Consider the following 24933-nt stretch of genomic DNA (forward strand, 5'->3'; position numbering starts at 1 on the left):
TTGTCCTCAGAACACCTGAATATTTCATCCAGGTAATTCTCCATCCTACTAGACCAACATACCATATTGGCATTAGACATCCTCAGCCCTGTGATATCAGTTCCCGGCGTCCGCAGTGCTGCAGGAGGCTGACAATGGCCTTGAAAGTCAGTGCCCTACAGATGTCCTTTCTTGGCCATTCCATTTCTTGTCTTTGCTCTGATGCATCAGAGTGCTGCAACCCCTTTTCGTTTGTTTCCTTTTCCACCCAGAGTATGTGGATGGGTCTGTGACACTTTGCAGCATCGGAAGACCTAGGGAGATGGTGAAGAGTGTCTGACTGGTGCAGCTCAGCTGGACGCTGCTGCTGGAATGCTGCCTTGTGCAGCGTGCTCAGGTGGTAACCACACCATCAAACGGCTGCTCTTTGAACAAGCTTAGCACCTTTGAGGTGAAGGACTGCCTGGAAGCAACACCTTTTTCTGAGTATGGCTAGTCATTCCAAGAAAAGACACAATGAATGTTGATTTTCCCCAGTGCAGTAAGCCCAATCCTAGCTATTGAAGGAGCCAGTGGCCCGTTTTCTTTGTCTGTGACAAGTAGGAGCCCCTAGGGCCATTGCATGTCCTGAGAGGGCCTGCCATAAAGTTGGCTGATGCGTCAGAACTGGAAATGGGTAAATGGCCTTTGAACTTTCTCCCCTCAGCCTCTTGCCTGGGCTCGTGGTGCTCTCAGAGCTCGTCCAAATGTGTAGTAGCTAAACAACCAGTGCTCTATTTAACCTCCGAGCATTGAGCCGCAGACTGTTTGGACAATCAAGGAAATAAATGAAAGACAGTAGATTCTTGCTTAGTTGTTTTCAGTGTACTCTTGGCTGTTGATATTTCTGAAAGCCATTTTTCTAAGACTTTTTATTTCCCGTAAGAAGTAGGGCTTTAAAAAATAATAACAAGCATAGTACTTATAACAACTGATTACACTGTAAACTATTTTAATTTTCAGAGACTTTGATTTCTGTCCTTTCCTTGGCATCAGCTATTGTAATATATACATATTATATTATAATTTGTATTGAAGAGAATTAGGTCTGGCTTCCCCTGAGACAGACAGTCTCTGACCAAACCAAGTCCTAGCTGAAGTAGACACATTGATTTCATGGTCCAGCAAACTCACGTTGAGAAAGTTGATTTGTGATTAAAAGCTATGGTCTTTAAAATGAAATGCTCTGCCAACGTTAAGGAGTAAAGGTGAGGATGTGACTGACTTTTTCATTATGTGAAAGCGCCAAGTACTTTATATCTCCTTCGATCATCAAAAGACCCTATAAAGTGTCAGGGTAAAGATGTTGGTTTGAACACATGTATTTACTTTTATTCCCCCTGAAATATAGCCAAGATGCAGTAAAAAGACAGTTTTCCAGAGGCGCAAACCCTAAAGAACAAAAAGAGTGGGAGGGGAGACTCAGCAACAAAGTTTTGGAAGCAGGAAAGCATGTGGACCAACCATAACTGGCTTAGCCTACGGCTGGCCGTGAGAAACGTCAAGATGCAACCTGAGTTAATGCAGAAGCTCCCACCCCAGAAAGACCCGGAAATTGGTGATACCATGTACTTCTGGGAGTGAGGGTAAAAGTAGGGATAAAAATGGGAGACTTTATAAAACATGTCCTCAGCTCCCCTTCCTAATTCCAAATAGCCAGACAGCCACTGCTCCACTACGCCGGCGTGGGTGTCAGAGGGCCGCTGACATTGTAGGGCCACGCTGAAAAACAGAGGGACTGAAGGAACATTGACATACAGCTCCTTTCAGGCCTGTGCCGACCTCCAGGCAGATTAGAAGATCCTTTTCTGGAAAATCTGACCAGGCTAAGAGGAAGTATCTAAAATTATTTGCAACAGAGATTCCTAAGAAATTCTAGCCAGATCACCTTGGAGTGAAGCCCAGGGTCAACAAATGCACCTCAACTGACATGCCTGCAGAGCTGCAATTTATAATTTAGTGCCCCACTCCCATAGATGAGTAAAAATACAAAGATCCGAGGAAAATGGCCAACATGAAGGACAGAAATCAAAATAAGCATGTGGGGAAAAAAGCATATAAGCAAAGTAGAAGTGTATTCAGGGAGAAGAAATGTTAAAAAAAAAAAAACTATCCTTGATACCTTAGGAATTAAGAGAAAATACTGCATACAGAACAAAAATAGGATGCTGTAAAGAGAAAACATTCAGAGAATAGAAAACATGCCCCACCCCCCAAAAAATTGATAAGTGGAAATGAAAAACTCAATAGGAGGGAATAAATGTAAACTGAGGAGGTTTTCCCCCATATTACAGCAAAAAAGTCAAGAGTTTTAAAATATAGGAGATAAAACATTAAATTAGAGGAAGGTCCAACCTATGAAAACTAGGGATTTTTAGAAAAAGAAAAACAAGAGAGGTGAGGATTATCAGAGAAACAATTCAATAATGTTTCCCAAACTAAAAAATAAAAGTTCCCAGAATGTATGAACTCTTTGAGAATCCATGAGAATGAAAGAAAATAGACCTCATTAAGCACATCTTTGTGAAAATTCAGAATAGTGAGGACAAGGAGAAGATTCCACAATCTTCTTGTTTGTTTTTGTTTTGTTTATATTTTTCCTTTTTAAAAATTTCCTCAGTTTCTTTTTTTTCCCTTTTTTAGTTGTTTTTTTTTTTGTGGGGGGGGGTAGAATTAAGTTTATTTACTTATTTATTTTTAAGGGAGGTGCTGGGGATTGAACCCAGGACCTTGTGCATGTTAAGCATGCACTCTGCCACTTGAGCTATACCTCCCCACACAATCTTCTGAAGAGGAAAAATAAAGTATTCCAATGGTTCAAGATTCAGAATGGCTTTAGCTTTCTCAAAATCCATCTAGAGTATAGAAGACAGTAGAGCATAATCTACAGAATCCTGAAAAATTCTTTTCAAACTAGAATTCTACTACTCATCTAAAATATCAGTCAAGTGTCAGGGTAGAATAATGACGTTGGTAGCTATGTTCAAAGTACTGCCTCTCCTGCACCTTTTCCTAAGGAACTGCTGGAGGGTATAATCCAACACAAGTGGTTAAATCAAGAAAGAAGAAAGCATTGGATCTAAGAAACAGGAGATCCAACACAGAGGAAAAAACAGGAAAAAAAAGGAATTTCCAGGACACTGAGGACTGGCAGTTCTAGAAAGCTGTGTGCAGGCATAGAAGCAAACACATCTTTTTGGAAAGTTCACAAGGCTCCAAGAAACTATTCTTCCAGCCAAAGAAACTAATAGAATTCTCATCTGAATATGTTGAATAATGATTCAGATAATTGGCTTGAGGGTTTGGAATTATATTAGTAAGAAAACTAAACAAATGGAAAAACATACCAATTAATTACTACCTCCAAGATAAACAAGACATTGTACATAAAATGAAAAGTTAACATAGTATTTTACATGGCTTAGTCATAAGTAGTTGTATATACAGATTGTATAAAGTGTATATATAAATGTACTTATGTGTATCTATATATACACATACAATAGTCTGTTATTTTAAGGAAAAGAAAGGGTTTATTATTCCATTAAGCAAAACTATGTGAGCTACATATTGTTATACCCATTTTATAGATGAAGAAACTGAAGCTCTGAGAAGCTCATTTGGCCAAAGTCACACAGTGGGCGATTATAACACCCAGATCTATGGTGTGTGCTAAGGACAAAACAACTTTTATTCCATCAATTACAGCTTTTTTTCTGAGCAGACAATAGCTGGGGCATTAGTGGTGTACTTGTTTTATCTCACCCAAAGAAAGCATCTATCTACATGTGGGTCTCAGTACTAGGGTAGAATGAAATAATCGAGTAACAGAGTATTTTCTCTTACCTCCATTAAACCCAAGAAGCTCCTAGCTTTGAGGTCCGTCTTTGACTATAAAATCGCTTCATTAAATATATATACCTTCTAATAGAAGGGACCGTGCCTGCCTCATGCACCTTTGCATTTCCACAGCTAGCACTGTGCCTAGCACCTGGAATGTTGTCAATGTCTGTGTACATAAAAAATTAATTTATAAGTGTTCATAAAGTGATCCAAGTGATGCTGCAGAAATTAGATTTAGGTAGTACAGCCCAGGAAGGCATGACTAGGGTCAGTGGGTAGAAGTGTCTTGGCAGCAAATTTCAGGTCAATGGAGAGAGAAAGCCCCTCATTTTGAAAGGTTTCTAATGTTTCAATGGGCTTCATCCTAAAAAAGTAAACTCATCATGACCTGGGGCACTGGAGCTAGCACCGGATGTTCACCTGTCAGGGAGAATAGTAGCACATGGTGGTGACAGGCTTGGACTCAGGTCAGCCACGCCTGGACTGGAGCCCTGAATCTGCCACTTCATAGTTTTGGAATCTTGGGCAAGGTACTTCGCCTCTAAGTCTCAATTTCTTTCCTCTTCAATAAAATGAGGATAATAGTGGTAGGTACGCAGTGTAGCTGCTATGATGTGCAATTGAGAAAAAGTACACATAAAACACTTAGCGTAGGACTTGTCATATAGTTAAGTGTTGGATCCATATTCACTGTTACCGCTATTATTATTGAAGGAATTCATGCCTATGAGGCAAATTTGAACTTGATGAATTTTGAAATAGTTTCCAGCTCATCTGGGTATGGGAGACACAGGCGAAGTGTTGTTATCTTGTTGGCAGATAGGTACAGTGTAATTGAAATATCACCTGTGTGCTATTTAAAATAGAAAGTTTTGCTCTTTCCTTTTAAAGTTGTTCCAGAACAGCCTCAAAACTTATCTTGTATACAGAAGGGAGAACAAGGGACCATGACCTGCACCTGGGAGAGAGGACGAGACACCCACCTGTATACTGCATATACTTTACAGTGAGTGAGACTGAATTTTTGCAGCTTTTTTGGTAGGTCTTCTTTTGGATGACATTTAGAAATATCTAACAGTCCTAGTTTTATCAGAGAGAAGGAGCAATAGACACATCTAATTATATAATTAGATACTTAAAAAAAATTCTAGTGTTCATCAGTTAGAGTTGGTTCACTCATCTGAAGTGTGAAAACTTCTGTCTTGGGTCTGAGGACTAACTCAGAGTGCCCTTCAGGGCATCCAAGGCCAGCTGTGGACATTCTTCCCTGCTCTCTAGGGTTAAACTGGCTGCATTATATCCCTTCTCTCTTTTGCAGTTGCAGACTCTTGGGGTCAAGATCTATAAATAGACTCTTTTCTGTGGTAGCTTTCCATTAGCCTTGGAGGAGTTTCTTTTTATTTATTTTTTTTTAACTCCAGCATAATTTTTAAAAATTTTGTTGAAATATAGTCAGTTTACAATGTTTTGTCAATTTCAGGTGTACAGCACAATGTTTTAGTCATATCCATACATACATTCATTTTCATATTTTTTCACTATAGGTTACTACAAGATATTGAATATAGTTCCCTGTGCTATACAGAAGAAACTTGTTGTTTATCTATTTTATATACAGTAGTTAGTATCTGCAAATCTTGAGCTCCCAATTTATCCCTTCCCATCCCATTTCTTCCCCTGGTAACCATAAGTTTATAGGATTTTCTTTTTAAAGCACCTTTGCCTGACCTGAGAGTCCACTAAAAGAGAGAGTCTGGGAGATTCTTTTCCTTTTGGACTTTATTGCATAATCCCATGCAGAGATCCAGCTGGTAGCACTGTGCCTAAGTGAGCAGGAGATGGGGGAAAGGAAGTGGGGCCCAGAGTTCTGGTCTGTACTAGGATCTGGCACTTCTGTGCAGTAAGCACCGAGGTGGTGGTCATGGATCCTTTGGATGATTGGATCTGCCCTAAGGAGCCAAGATGTCTGCCAGGGTTTTGGGAATTCAGGCTATATAGAGATGGTTACTCATCTGTATGAATGTCAAAAAAATATCAATCCTACCAATAAGAGGGAAGAGGGGTGAAGTATGGTCCTGTTTATGACCACAGAATACAAATTTTCCCATAGTGTATCCCCTAGTAGTAAGACTGACCTTAAAAAAAAAAGTCTAGAATTTTAAATATTTGAACATTTTACTCTTCTGTACTAAAAGGAGGCAGTAGCACATAAAGTATCCTGCTAAACACAGTGACTTTTATTTACAGGTTAAATGGGCCAAAAAATTTAACTTGGCAGAAGCAGTGTGATTATCATTATTGTGACCATTTGGACCTTGGTATCAACCTAACCCCTGAATCACCTGAATCTAGTTACACAGCCAAGGTGATTGCTGTCAATAGTCTGGGGAATGCTGCTTCGTTGCCATTCACATTCACATTGTTGGATGTAGGTACGTATCATTTCACTTTTTGTAGGTGTCGATCATGGCACATAGACATTATTTTTAAAATCACTCAAATGTTCAGCTCTTTATAGCTCATGTCAATTTCTGATCCTGGAGCTGGAATCACAGTTTTTTGTCTGTCCTGGTTACTAGTGCGGCCTCTTCCTCCGTGGGACATTAGGATCAAGTTTGTAAACGCTTCCGTGAGCAGGTGTACCCTTCAGTGGAGAGATGAGGGGCTGGTGCTGCTTAATCGACTCAGATATCGGCCCATTAACAGCAGGTCCTGGAATATGGTAATGGATTTAGAGTGCAGGGGAAAACCAGGGAGGGGTTCTCGGTAGCACTGCCCTGATCTCTCTTTTCACTCTGGCGAAATATGGAGTTTAAGAATATTTAGCCCAAAAGTACACACACACGTTTGAGATATACCAGAAAGTCACATATGCTTCTATTTATTAAGAAATGTCTTAAAATTTGATCGCTGATGCTGAAATTTTTAAGCCATGGGCTTCTTGTAAACCCACATTAATTTTCTACAATTTATTTCTAGTAAATGACTCATTTCTACTTATTATTGTATTCCCTATCGCATTATTACTTTGTATTAATTTTTTTTAACATATTAGGAAGAGAAATATTAGGAAATGTTCAGAGGCTTATATTAATTCGATATTCCAAAGGAAAAGCTTTGGTATAATATTAAGCATTAAATTTTTTATAATAAAAATACAGGATAATACTCCTTTCAGTATTTTTGTAAAATATAGTGGCTTATAATAATATGAAAGGATCAGCTTCACATATAGAGAAGTATAATAATAAAATTTTTCTTATATAATTTTCTTATATAATTAAAGTTTCCTTTTGGAACCAGTTCTGTGTCTGCGTTAAAACATTCATCATATTCTAGTTGTGACCAAGTAAAAAGTAATCTCTAGTGTAGGAAGAAACTTCGTCAAGGCCCTTTTGAAAACTGGTAGTTTCCAATCTTTATTTTTCAGCTGGCCTCAGGATTCCCCTTGGAATCCATATAGATGGGTTCTTAGTCCCAGGAATTTTTTGGTTTTGTTTTTTAATGAGAAGCATTGTTTCAGATTAACATCATGTGTATTAAGTAGACCAGTCACTGATATTTCTTCTCATTGAATGACAGATTTGAAAAATAAGAAGGGCTATCTAGTCTAGTTGTCTTATCTTTTATTTAAATTAATCTAGTATTAACCGGTGCCTTTTTAAATCTTGTTGGGTTCAAGGTTAATGCTACAAATGCCAAAGGAAGACATGATTTGCTGGATCTGAAACCCTTTACAGAATATGAATTTCAGATTTCCTCTAAGCCACATCTTTATAAAGGTAGTTGGAGTGATTGGAGTGAACCACTGAGAGCACAAACACCAGAAGAAGGTATGTGTCAAAAAAAAGGGGAGGGCGGGGAGGGGAGGAAAGACAGGAGAGAGAGGAAGATGCAATTATGTCCTTGGAATAGAATTTCTAAAGTACTGATACTGAATCAAAAACTATGAGTGGATTAATTAACAAGCTCACTTTGACATTGACTGAAGTATTAAAGCTTCTAGGGAGATACGTTTATACTGCTAGGAAATTTTTAACATTAGGTAAGTCTTATTCCTGTTTGCCACATGTTGTCATGTTGGTTGCAAGCTTATGCCTCAGTAATGTTTCTCTCTCTTATTTCTGTTTCACTTACAGGAACGCACTCTTATTCCGCAAAGCTATAACCAGTAATTTCATTCCTTTATAATTAAACTTTGATAATTTTACCTTTTGGATTCTATGAATATTAATATGATCTTATAAGCCATACTAAAAGCTTGACAAAAGGTAGATAGTTTTCAAAGCATTCAGTTATGATACAGGATACAACTTCATAATTTCTGTAAATTTATCTCAAAGGAAAAATAATTGGTGTATAATCCATTGCTTTATTACCTGGAGATTTTGAAGCATTAATGTGAGAAAACTAATATTTGTGAAATTTATAGATATGTGTGCATGTAAACTAGCCTCATGATTTAAGTTATATTCATCTCCTGTGAGCTAATAGTGATTTCTGGTAACTGATGACACTTTAACACTTCTCAAATGACTTTCAAGGATCTAAACTATTAATAAAATAGATAATTAATATATAAATTATGGAATAACTGCATATTTTTCCTTTCTTCTTATACTAATTACATTTCTCCATTTTCAAAAGAAGTTTAAAAATGAATTCATTCAACAAATTATAATGAATTCATCTTATTTTATGATAAAAATCTCTTAAATTAATGTTGAGCCACTTACTCTCTATTTAAATGTGTGTCATTTTTATAATCCAGAGCTTACTCTTATTATCCTTTTATTACACTTGAAAAAGTAATGCCTTTTCTAGAATACCTCATGGATTAGATTTTGTTTATACATAGTGCAGATAAAATTCTTGAAAATGGGCTGTATTTTATGTCCAAGTCCAAGGTAGTAAATAGGCTGAGACATTTTTAAGTTATATCACATTAAGCTAAACTATAAACTGGGGAAACTCTGGGCTTGTAAATTCCTATCATTTTTGCTCACACTTGATAATGACCTGTTTAGAGATGTGTGAAAATGTTTTTCTTTCCTTCTTTTTTTTTTTTTATTAAGTATTTATCTACTTGAATTAAAAACCCTTTAAGGCAGGCTGGGATGGTAACTTTCTCATATCCTATAAAATAAACCACCATCATAACAATGAGCGCAGTGACTTGTGATGGCTATGAACTCGTGGATTGTTATGAATGGAACCAAGGAAGCTGGCTTATTCAGAGTGATTACAGGCATTCATAAAGATAGAAACCCATACTCTGAGATACACCACGCTTACCAAGCTCTGCTGGCTTCCTTTCTGTGCCTGAATCTCCCTTTTTTGTGTTTGATCTTTCTGTGGGTTGTTGTAAGATCTCTTTTCTCTTACTCTAAGCTCTATGGTTTTCACCTCTTACCACTGTTTCTGTCATCAGTTTCTGTATGAAACACCAACTGATGTCAACCTAAAAGGTGTGAAATTTTTTTAACACTTCTTCCTTTTAACCCTTGAGATGTGTACTCATATGTAACTTGGCGTTTAAAAACATACTAGTAAGCTTTTTTTTCTAAATTTACTCACTAAAACTGAATGATCTTATGATAGAGTGCTTTCTTTGCAGCCCTTGCCACTCAAAACACAACAATATGTTATCTCCCAGTAGATTAGGTGCAGTTTTTTTATAGCATGCCAGCAGAGAATGAGGGCAGTATTTACTCCATGTGGCCCCTTCCTGTGTCATTAAATTCAACCCCTATCATGATCCTCCATGAAAAACACTTTTAAAATGACCACAAAGTAAGGGGTAGGAGGAAAGAAATCACTGCCCTGTGTTTAGGAGGACGGTCCAGCAATCAGTATCCATCAAACATGAGCCTGATACTGGGAAGCGAGCAATCATGTTTTGCTTCTAGTGGGAAAACTTTGGGCTGCATGGTGTCCAGAAATGCCTGAGAATATTCCCAGGTGTTGGGGGAAGATGATCCCTCACCACCTCGAACACCCAGGAGGAAAGTCCAAAATAAAGATGAGTGAGCTATTCCTTAGCGCTGTATTACCAATTAGGTGTTTCTGTCTGTTCATTCGTCCTTTTTCAAAGTCTTATTTATATGTTTGGTCTTGCTGAACTCAACTGTGGACAGTTAATAAAAGAAGTGTTAAATCCTCATACAAGTGCCTGAGCGGTAAAGAGCAGACCTCCCTCCCATCATGGTGCTGGCATGGGTGGTTGCTGAGAGCTCCCCAAAGAGCGAGAAGATGCAGGGTTACCAGCTGCAGCCACCCCTCCTCATATTGAGAAGCTAGGCAAGTATTCATTCATTTGGGATTTTGAAATATTGCTAGGAAAGGTTAGACGTGAACAATTAAATACTAGAAGTTATTGTACCAGCTTGGTTAGGAAGCAAGATGGTAAGTCTAGCTTAGAAGCTAATTTCTGTAACAATTTCTATAAAGGTCCAGATAGTAAGTATTTTCAGCTTGGCAAACCATGTGCTCTCTGTCACAACTGCTAAAATTTGCTTTTATTGCATGCAGTCAGTCATCGACAGTATACAAATACAAAGACAAAGCTTTGTCCAAAATTTTATTTTTGCACACTGAAATTTGAATTTTATAAAATTTTCATGTAACTAAAGGTGATTTTTCTTTTGATTTGTTTCCAACCATTTAAAAATGTGAAAATCATTATTATTAGTTTATTATTGTTATTATCCTGGGAAGTGAGTCAGATTTGACCCATGGACCATAGTTTGGTGACTTTTAAATTAGCTAGACCTGAAAGTATCATACTTGTGTCTTTTTGCCTAAGGCTTGAGGAAATGAAAATGAGTGGTTCTTTACTTTTCTCAAGGGATGTACCTACAGACATTTTCACTAGAGGAATATTATGTTTGATATCCAGTAAGAGTCCCTACCCTCTTTTCTTCTTGTGGTCTCTTCTAAGCCTAGCACCTACCCTGGAGAAAGTAAATGCCTAGGCTTAATTATCTGACAAGTTGGTGATTACCCCAGTCGGAAGAAATGCTTTCCAGGAAGCCCAGCAGAAACCAATGGAAAAAAACATGCTTCTCTGGATGGTCTGTGAGGAATGTATGTGTATCAGAAACTATACCAGCTGCTCAGACATAATGATAGCCAGTCAGATCCTCAGACTCAAGGACTTATAGTCTGTCTTGGAACATCAGAAAAGATATCTGGAGGAGATGACACCAAGAAAAGATGCAGAATCCAAGGGGAATCTTGTGGCCTTCCTCTGTCTGGAATATATGACCTCCAAGGTCTTTGCAGTAGGAGTAAGGAGCTATTTCCTCCTGAAAATACTTGATTCTCTTGAATTCTGTGAAATCTCACGTTCCTGGTTTTTATTCTACCCTGTTGGCCAGTTATTCTTGGTCTCTTTTGCTGGCTGTCTTTCTCTTCTCAGTCTCAATCTGTAGGGCTTTATGCTGGGCCCCCTTCTTTTCCCAGCTGACCTCATTCCCAGCTGGCCTCAGCTGCCTCTAAAACTAGATAGCTAGGTAGGTAGATAGAGAGATAGAAAGAATATAATTTCTGTCCTGGACTCTCGCCACAACTTCAGGTTTGTGTTCCAATCACCTATTCCTTATCTTCACTTAGATGTCAGCAGACATCCCAAACTTCACATGGCCTAAACAGATACTTCTATTTTTTTCTCCAAAACAAAGTGTTTCCAAAATGCCTCTGTTTCAGTCTTTCCTATCTTGGTAAATGACCCCATAATCTTCCTGGATATTCAAGTCAAAAGTTGAGGAATTATTCTTAAATTCTCCTTTCTCCCATCCCCTCATATCAGCAATTGACTCTCCTAAACATGTTCAGAATCTGTTTGTTCTTTCCGTTGCCACTATCACTATCCTAGTTTGAGCTACTGTGCCATTACCAAGCATAGCAACAAAATGAACACTAAGAATCCAGCCATTCAACTTAAATGCTATAGAACTGCCAATATAGTCTTAGCCCAGTCATACTTCCCCAGAGTAACCACTGTCCTGGGTTGTGTCCTTACATCGTCCTCATACTTCTCTCATAGCTCTCAGAAGTATGTGCCTCTAAACAGTGATTAGTTTTGCTTGCTTTTGAGCTTAACCAAAATTATATACTGTGTGTAATCTTTTGCAACTCACTTTGTTTTTCCCATCAGCACTCTCTAACACAATGCCTCCATTGATTTTTACTACGAGTGGAACATCCCTGCTTCTATTAAGAAGCAAGTTCTTCACTTGTGATCTAGATGTTAAAAGGTTTCTTAAAAAAAAAGTAACGTATGACCTCCTATGTCAAATACTACCAGTAAGTCCAATGAAATAAGGCTACAGAAGTGACCAATAGATTTGTCAAACCAGCATTCATGACCAACCAGGAGCAGCCTCAGTAGAGTACTGGGGACAGACTCTCAGTTGCCACTGGTAGAGAGTGAAGGTGAGGTGAGAAATTGAAGACAGTGACAGTTCACAACTCTTCATGAAGTTCCATGAAGGGAGCAGAGATGTTGGGCAGTAGCTGGAGTAGGACATGGTATTAAGAAATTCCTTATTTTTGTTTTCAGGATCAGGGATAATACAGTGCATTTGTAAGGTGATGATAAGGGCCCAGCAGACAGGGAGAAATTAACAATACAAGAAGTAGGGATAAAGGTGGGAGAGAAGTTCTTGATAAAGCAAGAAGGTGGGATCCAGAACTCAAGTTAGGGGGTTGGACTTGGATGGAAGTGGGGATGCTTCATACACAGTAAAATCAGTCGGGATGCTGTGTTAGGGAGTTGATGGGGACACTGAAAAGTTTCCATGGTGGAAAGACTAGGGAATCCCTGTCTGATTGCTTCTTTTTGCTCAGTGAAGTGTGAGGCAAAGGTATCAGTTGAGAGAATCAGCTCATTGGAAGTGAGCAGGCAGAGGGACTGACAGGACCAGCCACTGGGAAGGAACACCCATGTGTGTGAAGAGCCACCAAGAATAGTGACAGAAAGAAGTAGAGAGAGAGAGAGTGAACCCAGTGTTGACAGTCTCAAAGAGGAGGAGGGATGGAGGAGTCTGTGTAGGGCTTCCTATGGAGACATAACAGGTGGTAATGTCTGAAGGCAAGAGCCTACCACTAAAAACTTGTTTAATGAAGCAGGCGTTTGTAAGATCTGTTTGAGTTGAGTTATTCGAAACTAGATTTTAGATAAATGTATCACAGCCCAAGGAGTGGACACCAAGGTGGTGAATAACTTATTTCTGTCTTGCCCTGTTTGGAGCATAGTTTGGGCCAAAATATTCTCACATGTTTAATTTAGTCCACTACTTGAAATCTCTCAAGATATGCCGTTTCCATATTTACTTCGTGTTAAATTCTCCGTTTCCACTGTCCTTGGAGATCTTTCTACTCTGCTCCACTGCCTGCTAAAAATTCTGTGGAGGGACTGCTTTCCACTTGTAATTCAGTTGCTCTTGTCCATGCCTTGCACCTGCCTTGGCTTCTGATGTGGATGCTAATCTCAGAAGCAGCACATGGCTTGGTCTTGATTTATTTACCATCCATACTATTTCATAGAATTCTGCAATCTTGGGATTTAGAGTTAAAAGAACTTTGGGGGTCGTTTAGGTCAGTTAGGCCCATCTTCTGATTAATTTAGGTTGTCTTGACCTCTTTTTTCATATTGGTGACTCCCTCCTCTTTAACCCACAATTTTTCTCTTTACAAAGGAGGTGCTTTCATCTCAGGAAAACCAACTTCCGTTTCTTGATGTTTGTATTTTTAATAATTGGCACCCATCTTTTTTTTCTTATCACTTGGACATATTGGCCTTTGACTTTCCTTTTCTCACCCGCTTATAGTAGTTTTATCTGTCTTTCATTAGATATCACTGAGGTTAGGACTTTCACTGATTTTGTTACAGTTGCATGTCAAAGATTCTCTCTAATATTAGCCCTTACATTGCTTTAAGCAGCAGTGGTTTGACATTCCTGGTCATGAAGTTTTACACTTTGAAACTCATACAGATTCAGCTAATGATTTCTCTCCCATAGAGGCTTACACTGCAGGTGGGCAGCCATTAAAATTTCAGCTTCACTTGCAGTTTATCCTTTAAAGAGAATATGTTTCTAGAATTTGATTCTTAGCTCTGTAATAATCTGGTCGGTTGTAGAGGCAATGGGAGGCAATGAGACAATGAGTGTTCCTTTTAAATTTCTTACCAATATAAATTAAGTGAAGGCATTTATTACCATGAAACATGTCAGCTGGCTTTGACACTGAGCACACTTACATTTCCAAATCCCAATTATATAGTCAGTGTCTGGATTATCTATCTCGTTGAGTGTTCAGATCTTTGCTCAACATGGTGAACTGTCATGGAAGAGCAGGGTCTTTGGAGACAGTGAGACCTGGGCTCAGCTCTCAGCTTTGCCGTTACCAGCTCCACAGTTTTTGTAAATCATTTAACCTTTTTAGGCCTCCTTGTCCTCAGCTGCGAAACAGGTGTCATCATCATATGCACCCTCTGCATTGTGTGAGGATTAAGTAAGATAATGCATTTAAAATGTCCAAATACTACCTGGCACATGGCAGGTGGTTAACAAATGTCAGGTTCCCTCTCCTTCTGTTGCTTCTGTGTTTGTTTGTTTGTTTTTTCCTTTCTGCATCTAGACTAAAAGAAAAAAGTCCTGAGATTGACTCCTTGGTCACTCTTCATACCCCTGAAGGACTGAGAGCACTTTCAGAATGTCTTCTGTAAACATTTCTTACCTCTAAGTCCTCACTGCAAGGGTAAATACTACCACTGGTGGGAAGAGAAGAAGAAAAGAAGTGAATGTTTAGAAATAAAAAAAAAAAGATGAGGGTGAGAGAGGCAGGAAGAGGAAGTGACAAAGGAAGAGTTTAGAACACAAAAGAGTGGTGTGTGATGGAGGATGTAAATATTATAAAGAAATCATAAGCCTTTGCAGAGCCGGGCAACTGCGTGCTGCAGAGTGAAGACCACGGGCTACTCGGTAGAACAGAGGTATGTGAAAAGCCTGGCTTGTCCCGTGATTAGTTCTGGAACCTTGAACAAGTTCTTTAACTTCTGGGCACTTCAGTTTTCAAATGAAGAAAACACAGCAGCTGAATTTACTGAGTGCTTACCAGCTGTCAGCACTCCTCCATTCATTTATATTCTCCCAGCAGCCCCATCTGATGTATAGATTTAGGATCCTCATTTGACAGAGGAGGAAAGTGGCTTAAGGATGTGGTTAGCATTTGTTCAAGATCACAGAGCTGGGATTTGCCCACAGGTGGTCTGGCCCTGGAACTTACAGTTTAACCGCTGCATTGAAGCTGTGTACGTCACAGGGCTGGGAAGGACATGAGATGTAAGCGTGAATGGCCCACATGGGACCTGCTCATAATATGTGGTGGCACATGTGCTCCCTCCTTTTTCTTCTTTCTCTTCTCCCCTCCCTGGATGCTTGTCTTCTGCTGTCTAGGTGGGATTTGGTTTTCTGAAAATTTCCAGGTTAAATGGAAGTTGCTGCTCCAGAAGGAGCTCCAGCCTAGCCTCACCCCAATACACTCTAAGTGTCACTGTTACACAAGTCACACTGGTGCAGTTGAAGCCTGTTTTCAGGGTTTTTTTCTGTTGATTGCACCCTGGCTGTAAATCAAAACAAATCTGACAGTGGAAGAGATAAAAACTACTTCACCCACTCACAGGTGCGCATACACACTGTCTTTTTTTTTTTTTTTTGGTTATTTTTTAATTTATTTAATCAACCAAACTCCATAGTTTACATCAAGGTTCACTCTTAATGTTGTACATTCTATGGGTTTTGACAAATGCATAATGATATATAGCCACCACTGTGCAGTCTTGCACACAGGAGTGGATTATTCATTTTCTTTTCAGGTACATTTTATTGACTTTCTCAAATTAAATTAGGTCATATTTGACCAATGTCTTATGGATTTGACAGTTTTTTCCTCTACCGGTTCAGCATCTGTTTCAGCATCAAGTAGATAATATTGCCTGATTTGTTCATTAGCTCATTCGTCATTTAACAAAGAGTTATTGGGATCCTGTTTCATTCTAAGCACTTTGCTAGGCATGAGGAATATTAAGATCAATGAGATAGGCTTTCCTTTCAAGTAAATTATGATCTAATGATCATAAAACCAAATAATTATACCACAACATGATAAGCTCAGGAATGGAGATGAACACAAAGTTTATCATTTGTATTTTTACCGGATCAAAAATGTTTCCCTTATGGTGTGTGTCTCTTTTTCTGTTAAGAATTCTTTCTGAATTCTAATAGAAGAGAAGTAACCACACATATTTTCTTTGAGTTTATTTTACTAATACATGTTTTAAGAGAACGTTAAGAATCTAATTTCCTCCTCATTATTTTTTACAATTTTTTTCTAAAGTAACCTTGCCTTTTCTGACTTCTGTGGCCAAAGGTACACATGTTTGTTATTTAACAGAGGAAAAAGGGAAAGTTCTGGGGCACAAACAAAATTGAAATTATTCTGTAATCCTAGTCTCCCAGAATCATTTATAACCAATTGACTTTTAAAGTTTTTATAGTGTATATATATATATATATATATATATATATGAAACTCTGGTTTTTCCTCTTTAAAACAGAGCCTGCTGGGACGTTAGATGTCTGGTACGTGAAACAGCAAATTGACTACAATAGACAACAGATTTCTCTTTTCTGGAAGGTGAGTTTTCGGTATCCATTTAAAAATCAGGAGAATTATATGTTTGGGTTTTTGTTTCATTTCATTTTTATGGATATAATTGACATATGAAGAGAATTACATATTGAATGATAGGTTTCAAGGCCAGAAAAAGCTTCTATTTCCACAGTGGCTTTGATGTGAAGCTTCAGAGACTCAGCTGGAGCTCCTCTTCTCAGCCAGATCCTCATAATACTTCGTGTCATTTACTTTTGCCAGACGAAGGAGAGAGCTGAGGCTGAGTTCCTGCCTCCACACGATTACATCTTTCCCTTGGCCACTTCCAGTGTGATCAGGGTCCCCTCTCGTCCCCAAGCATGTCGGCCCTCTGACCCCACACCCTGCACCATCTCTTCTGACTCTTGTCTCCTCGCTGCCCACCCCTCCGTCCTGCAATATGCCCAGCAGTGACCACGCCACTCACTCACTTCTGGGGAAATTAAAGACGGGCAAGCTGTGGCTGTGGATATTGAGGAATATATTTTCTGTGAAATATATTTTCATTGAAAAGAAAGAGGGTGGAAAGAAAGCTAGCTGCTCTACCTCAGGAATATTAATAATAGTAGAAAATAATAGAAATAGCAATAGAAAGCGGTCCTTTCTCAGGAATAGTAGTAGAATAATGGTAAACCGAGTAACCTTCCAGAAAACAGTGAGGCCCTAACGTTATCACAGAGTGTCAAAGTTTACAAAGTGCTGACAGCTGTCATCGTCATGTCATCTGATCCTTACAGAAACCCTGACAGGTACGCACTAGTATCCCCCCTTAACACTTGAAAAAGCTGAGTGTCAGAAGGAGGAAGTTCTTCCCAAAGTCCCCCAACTACTGAGTGCAGAGCTGGGACTGGAATTCCATCCAGAGCTCTTTCTGCAACATTATGACTCATTTTTGTCCCAGGAAAATACTATTTGAATTGAGCTGCTGATTGGCATACTCATAAGAAGAGGTTTTATTATTTCCCCAAACCTACGTCCCTTTTACAATACCTCTTCCAGTTAAGAGTAAATAAACAGTTTTGTAACTTTGAAGCTGATGAGCGTGAAACCAGAAGAGTCAAGGTAATAAATATAAAGTCCTCTGATTCGGGGGGTCAGCATGGTCCGTTTTGATAATTTAATCTTATTCAGTTTTAAGAAATGAGCTCTTTCTCCCTCTTTCCCTTTCTCTCTCATACACAAAATGTCTGGTAAAAGACGGGACTACTATAAATAGCTTTGTGAGTCATAATCAAATTCTTCACTTTGAAACTAAAACTGCAGCTTAACATTTATTTTAAAATAAAGCATTTCTAAGAGCAAGATTATTCTTAAAGCAAGACATTTAAAGCAGCCTTAACTTGTGAATATTATAGAAAAACCCAGCTCAATTCCTGGCTGCTGGTTTTCGTTTTCACAAGTAAGTGACTAGTTGAAACCAAAATTCCTCCTCCCATTAAGATCCCTCCTCCCCACATGTCCTTTACAGTTATCCAAAAAGACACACTGTTCTGGTCCCATTTCACTCCTCTCTGCCCCAGGGTTTCTCTCAGTAGAATGAGGGTAATGATCCTGGTATCTGCAGAACTGACAAGACCATTGTGGGGCCCAGTAAATGAAAAGACTCAAACCCCCAAAAATCACTGGGGCCACCAAGGAAAAATTAAATGGTACTATGTTGTGATTTTTAACCTAATAGTGAAAGCAACACACCCAGTGCCATGCCTGTGTGTTTCTCACTGTCCCAAAGAGAATTTAGAACAGGCATGAGCATGGTCCTCTGAAGCCAGCATCAGAGCAAAGTTAGAATAACTGTTAGCCACCGGCGATGCTTAGCGAACTTGCACTGTGCGCATTCCTCTCTGCTGCTCATCTTGATCTTGTCCTTAATCCTCACAGAGCTTAGGTTCTAAAATGACGTCTTGGAATTCAGAGGGGCTTTAAAGCTCTTATAGTGCACCCTTTCTCTCATGAGTATTGCTCCCACTCCAGCTGGGACAGACAAGTGTCCCTGCTGGGACCTTCTGGGATGGGGAGAGCGCCACTACATGGGCAGCCCGTGCCACAATGGCGTCTCTTATTGTAAGAAAATCTTTCCTTTTGTAGAGCCAGAACTGTGGGCCCAAGAAGGATGCTTTGGACTGGAACTGATTTGAGTAAGTCAGTTTGACTAAGAAACCAAAATGTAAATACTAGAAGCTTCTACAGCCTTGTGCCAGATGGTGGTCCTGACAGGGTACCTTCAAAACCTTCAGTGTTGTCCTTATTGAGAAAGGAAAGTTGGATCCAGTCTTCCGTCTTACAGGGTCATTACAGGACTTAGTCCTTTTCTGTCGAATCCTGGGCTTCGCATCCAGTGGCTCTAAACGGGCCACCCACCTGGGAGTGGGAATTAAAGCCCGAGTGGAGTTACTGAGATGACAGTCGTGCTCTGGACCCCAGAGCCATCAATCCCACACCTCTAGAGCCAAAGGGGATTTAACCAGCATGCAGTTCAACACTCATCTTACAAAAACGGAAACTGAGGTCCAGGGAGGGGAAGTGATTTCCCACGAGAAGATTTCTGTAATGTGGTGCTTGCTGCTGGGAGCCTTTCCTGGGCAGGAATCACTGCCCTTCTGTTTGGAACCACCCCTCTCCCATTCGAGCGACTGGGGATTCCTCTTGCCTCCCTCAGGCAGGCTTGAGAGCTGATAGGGCAGCGCTATGACATGAGGAACCCACCTCAACCTCAGACGAGAAAGAAAAGATGCAGCCAGATCAGATGCTTTGTGGTGGGGCCCCAGTCAGACCTCCCCGGGGAACGGAAGCAAAGACATGCGTGCAGTGGGTAATTTTTCTTTTTTTACTCTGATCAATACTGGGAAACCCGATGAGAGGGACACCCCGCCACAGCCAAGGGGGATTTCAGGTCTTAGCACCAAAGGAAGCCCCAGGTAAAACCCCGTCAGCTTGTGAACACAGAGAGAGCCTGTTTCTCTGGCAGCGGGGGAAATATGAGATGACCTTTCATTTTTGTAGGATGTTTACACTAGAGGGGAACCACTCGTGCTGAATGGGCACAGCCCCTGCGCCTGGGGAGGTGGTGCTGTGTGAGTGTGGGCGTGTGGAGTGGTGTGTGAGGGCAATATGTGTGTGAGGGACATGAGTGGGTGTGAGTGTGAGGGCGTATAGGTTGTGTATGTATGTGAAGGTCTTAGTTCAGGCTTGGTAATAAAGTACCTTAGACTGGGTGGCTTCTAAATAACACAGATCAATTTCTCACAGTTCTGAAGGCCGGCCGTCTAAGATCAGGGCACCAGCATGGTCGGGCGAGAACCCTCTTCTGGGTCTCAGACTTCTCCTTGTGTCCTCACACGGTCATGTGACGAGGGGCAAGACACCGCTCTGGGTCTCTTAGAGGGCACTAACCCCATCCATGGGGGCTCCACCCTCATGACCTGATCAGCCCCTAGGGCGCCCACCTCCTGACACCATCACATTGGGTGTTGGAGTCCAATGTGTGAATCGCCCTGGTGGTGAGTGTGAATGGGTGAGAGTGTGGAAGTGTGTGCAGGGGGTGTGAATGTACGTGTGTGTCTACAAATGTGCATGTGCTGCGGGTGAAGAAGGCCTTTGTTGTCTGGTTCTCACATAGTTACTCATTTTCCCACACCTTGGTCCTCCTAAAAGCTCCATTTCCTCAAAAATACCCTATACTATTTTTTTTTCTTTTGCCATAGCTGCTTTTAACAGAAAAAAATACTTGCTATGTTGAAGCAAAAAAGCAGAACCTAATCTATAAATAAAGCAAAAACAACTGGCTGCTGTTAAAACAGTAAATGCAGTAACAGGGAGAAAACCTTGCCTTGTCACCAGCAGCCCCAGGGCTGTGTTAGAGCCCTTCGCAGGGGGAGTTACCACTTCTTTCTGTCAGTTTCCGTCTATCATCTCCTTTTCTGCAGTTTCGTATTGTTTCCTTTGCCTTGATCAAGCATTTCAACTTGTGATTCCAATGCACTTTTTCCTTCAGTTAATACAGCTTCTGTCCTTTAAGAAGAAAATCACCTTGAATATATATGTAGATGACGTATGAAAAGATATGACAACGGGTTAAAAAGACATTAACCTTTCCAGTTTCCTCTGTCAATTTCTTTAGAGTCCTCTCAGTGTCTTGATCATAGCAAATCACAAACTTTCTGAAATGGTGGTGAGGCCAGGGGTGTGGGAGAGAAATATCTGTGTGCAGACAAAGCTGAATTCACTCCCTTCATTCACTCATTCATTCATTCAATTATTCATTCAAACAAACACATGAAAGCCCCTCTTTAGACCTGGACACCGTGCCGCATGCTGGGAATGTGGAAGTGAGCAAGCCAAATCCAGACTCCACGTTCTTGAGATCACAGTCCAGCAGATGGACAGAGATAGCAGTGAGGGTGGTAGGGGCACTCAGATGTTCAGGAGGAGTTCAAGGTTCAGTGGAAGGGGATGATGGCCAGGCTTGCCCAAGAGAGCTGGGAAAAAGGTGAGGAATCAGAGAGGACCTTTCAGAAGGTAATACTGGAGCTGGCTCCAGAAGAACAAGGTAGTCAGGACAAGGGTGGAAGAACATTTGGCAGGAGACCCCCTGGGGACATGGCTTTGGCATGTGAAGGGTCACACAGTGAAGCTCTAGCCCACAGAAATACAAAGCAAGCACAGATGCAAGCCATGTGCATAATTTAAACCTCGTAGCCACATCGTAGAGGGTAAAAAGAAACAGGTGAAATTAATTTTAGTGGTAGATTTTACTTGACACAAATATATCTGGAATGTTATCATTTCAAATGGAATCAATTGAAAAATTACTAATGCATTATTTTACATTCTTTTTTTCCTACTATGTCTTAGACAACTGGTGTGTCTACTAAGTGCCAGTGTGGTGCAGTGGCTAAGAGCTCACCCTCCAGAGCACAGCCCATCTCGGGTCAGAAGAGCCCCATGTCGAGGGCTGCATGGCTCACCCCGATAGTGGACAACAAGGCTCCCCAGCCTTGACAAGCAAGACAGAAGAGAGTGAGGGACACTCCTGGTTCCAAAAGTGGGGAAAAGATTGGGTGTTTTATATTCACTTGTTAAATGAAGTAATTCATTTTGATAAACAGCTCCCCTCCAACCATGGAAGGTGAGAAGAAGGAGCAAATAGCCAGCCCTGTACACCAGTTTACAACCTCGGAAGGACTGTTGTGACCAGAAGCAACTTATGCAGGACATTCACCTGGTCTCTCTGTCCCTTTATTTGTCTTTGTTGAATGAGGAATATTCCAGCCTGTATCATGCTGCTCCAAAGGGATGAATTCTTGGCCTCCTCATGTCAAAGAGATTCAGTAAAAGTAGGAAGTATTATTTGTATCCTGGTTTATATTGATGTGGAACAGAAGTCTATTGTAAATCCCCAGGGAAGATTGGCTGCCAGGAGCCTAAGGCCCTTATTTAATTATAGGAGGTATCCAACCTCAGAATCAATATTTAAATACAGCAGCAGCAGATGGGAAGATTTCATTAGTTTTGTTGCAATATTCAGCTCTTCTCTTCATCCCATTCCCAACCCTTGTCCCATCACAGCCTGGCACAGCATTTCTGGAGATATTTTTTGACAGAACAGGTTGCTGTCCCTTGCTTACTGGTCGCACATACTATACCAGCTGCAGGACAGGGAATTTGGGTTGGATAGCAGAGAGTGGTCAGTGACGAAGATAAGTAAGTAGCAGAGAATTAACAGAAGGTAGAAATCAGAGATGGAAGGAGAGTTAAAGTTTTTCTCTAAAAGTTTCCATTATTTTGCTGTTTTCTAGCTGCAAAACAAGATAGAAATTATTTTGAAATGTGTCAGATTTTGTCCTATCTTGGATTACATTCACCATGTTATTTTTGATGCTTGAAAGCCTTTTCAGGCAGCAGAATTCTTATAATGTTCTTATAATAGGTTTATAAGGGAGCTGTTCACTCTGCTTCTCGGACAAACCTAAGTCAGAAAGGCTACGGTCACTAAGTTTAGATCATTTTCCACAGGACAAAGTAGAAAGAAAACCTAAGGGAGAGAGGCAGTAGGACAGCTTTTCTCTTTTGGTGTATTCTTACCAGTAGGAGAGGGTGACAATGATGGTAGGACCACTGGCTTGAAACTCGCTCTCAGCACTGCCCCAAAAGGGGCAAGAAAGATCCTGTCTTTGAGATTCTCCCAGGGCCCCAGACTCTGGATATCGCCTCCTCTCTCACATCCACTAGGGGGCGCACTAAAATCTCACATTACTTTTCTGTGGGTCCTTCTTAGTTGGTTTCTTAACCTCTTGAAGCTTCAGCACCCTCATCAGAATGGGGAGTTATAAGGAATAAATGTGACGATAGATTTACAATAGACAAAATGAAAGATTCCCCCTTCTCACTCACCCTTACAAATACTAGAGTAAAAATAAGTTTATCTGAGAAGACCCAGCTGGCTCCTCAGGCCGTGGTTCTGCTGGGTTCACAGCTTGTCTCCTTGTGACTCACGGCTTGTTGCCTCTTGAAAAAAAGAATTCTGGATCTCCACCCTCCCCAGATTGCTGAGCTCGTGCCCACTGTTGATGTTCCACATCAGAATGTACCACAGCCTCACAATTATAGAGGCTGCTTTGCAACTCTGGGCCAGAAGGGTGACCAGGAGATCCTACTATGCAACGTGGCGCCCGTACTCACCAGTTCATTGTCTCAGGCTTGCCAATAGAAGGAGCAGCGAGTCAGAATGGAGGGGTCTTGAGTCCAAAAGTGAGGAGCCCTGGATTCTACTCTCAGCATCTCCGTCTATCCCTTAAGTGGCCTTAAGCAAGTTGCCCTATGTCCCTGGTGCTTACTTTCCCTTATTGAAGTGATAAAATGAAACATTGAAGTAATTGTTGGTCTGTAGAATCCTTTCCAGTTCTGTTGTTCTGTGATGATATTCCATTCTATCAGGGCCAGGTGCAATCCAGGGGTGATGGATTGTATATATTATTTGCAAACTTGATGTTACTGATTTTTTAACCAACCTAACCACACTGTTTTCAGTTGCTTCAGGAGACCGAGTGCCCTGCTAGCTAAATACTTGTTTTCAATTGGCTCACTGGACTCACTGAATCTTTTTTTCTGTGGACCTTGTTGGATAAATTAGGCCCATTTTCCAATTTGGTTAATCAGACCAATTACCTGAGAGATGTTGACCTTTATTCCCAAATTTGAGCTTGACATTGTATACAAGCATAACTCAAGGGATACCATATTTGTCTAACTACCTTGGCCCCACCCTTACTTTCTCACTGATATTTGCAACTCAAAAATATGAGATATGGAAAGAAAATGCAGAATCTGGGTCCAGGCCCTTCGCTGCCCTCTGGGAACTTTCACTCATCTTTCCGACACACACCTCTGTTTTCTCGATCACTGGGATCAGCTAGATTTCCCAAGCAGTCACTAGGCAGGTCTGTTGGATCTAAGAGGACTTGACATTTTCCCCTTCCTTTCAGTACTTTACCATGGGAGCAGGTGAGATTGCTGAGGTGTCTGTAAAGGACAATGAGAGGGAGGTAATACAGGCTGATTTGCAGGGTGTTTTTTCCACTTAGGACTCTGTATCCTTTTAGTTGCCCTTTGGGAGCCTGGCAAGTATGGGGAGCTTTGTGAGCTTGGGGAGTGCCTTAGGGTGGGAGTGCATGGGGTGTGGTGAGAGTCCTCCCTCTGGAGCTGCAAAGGAGACGGGTAGGGAAGGACAGAGTGAGAGAGAGCTAAGGGAATGGTCTTCCCTAGCCAGCTCTCGCTATAATTTATCCTGTTTTTTCTCCTATGACAAAGGGCATGTTTATTAATAGCTTTTGAGAACATCATAATGTCAAAAGCACTCACCTATTTTAATCCACACAAGAGGCCTGTGAGATCAGCTGTGATGGATATTTGCAATGCTAACTCTCTTGGTTCTTGCCAGGACACGAGGTGTCTTCTAGGGAAAAGCTGCACGTGCACCCAGAAGTGCCCCCAGTGACATGGCACTTACCTAGTGCATGGACCATGGTTTATGATCCAGTCTCGGGCCTTGTGGATCCAGAAGGGCACCTAGGACAGGACTTGCATTAACCAAGCTCCTGAGACTGAAGTGTAAAAAGCTGGATATTCGTGCATTAATTTCTAGTGAGAAATGCAGCTGTTGGGCCAACCAGAAGGCTCGAGTCAGCAGAAAGGAACATCCTCTCCCACCATGCTGATTATTTCAGGAGCCAAATTATAATCAGAAGGCCGACTTTTTCACATAAAGTGAAAGATACAAATTTTATGTGAGCCAGATGTTCATGTTAGCCCAGCCTCTCCTGACAGATACATGATGTAGGAAACCGAATTATTAGAAGA

The 24933-nt window shown here is 40.7% G+C and overlaps 1 protein-coding gene across 3 annotated transcripts in view; it reads left to right on the top strand.

The window, feature by feature from the left end:
* IL12RB2 (interleukin 12 receptor subunit beta 2) overlaps window positions 1-24933 on the top strand; it is a 68310-nt gene that overhangs the window by 14137 nt on the left and 29240 nt on the right. For 2 of the 3 annotated variants that reach the window (XM_032494540.1, XM_032494541.1), the window contains 5 exons: window positions 4753-4867; window positions 6109-6293; window positions 6441-6583; window positions 7544-7694; window positions 16484-16563. In XM_032494540.1, the coding sequence (XP_032350431.1) occupies window positions 4753-4867; window positions 6109-6293; window positions 6441-6583; window positions 7544-7694; window positions 16484-16563 (674 nt within the window). The remainder of the gene's footprint in view (window positions 1-4752; window positions 4868-6108; window positions 6294-6440; window positions 6584-7543; window positions 7695-16483; window positions 16564-24933) is intronic. The other variant, XM_032494542.1, reaches the window with a different exon arrangement.

Source organism: Camelus ferus, chromosome 13, assembly GCF_009834535.1.
Source record: "Camelus ferus isolate YT-003-E chromosome 13, BCGSAC_Cfer_1.0, whole genome shotgun sequence".
NCBI classification, from domain to species: Eukaryota; Metazoa; Chordata; class Mammalia; order Artiodactyla; family Camelidae; genus Camelus; species Camelus ferus.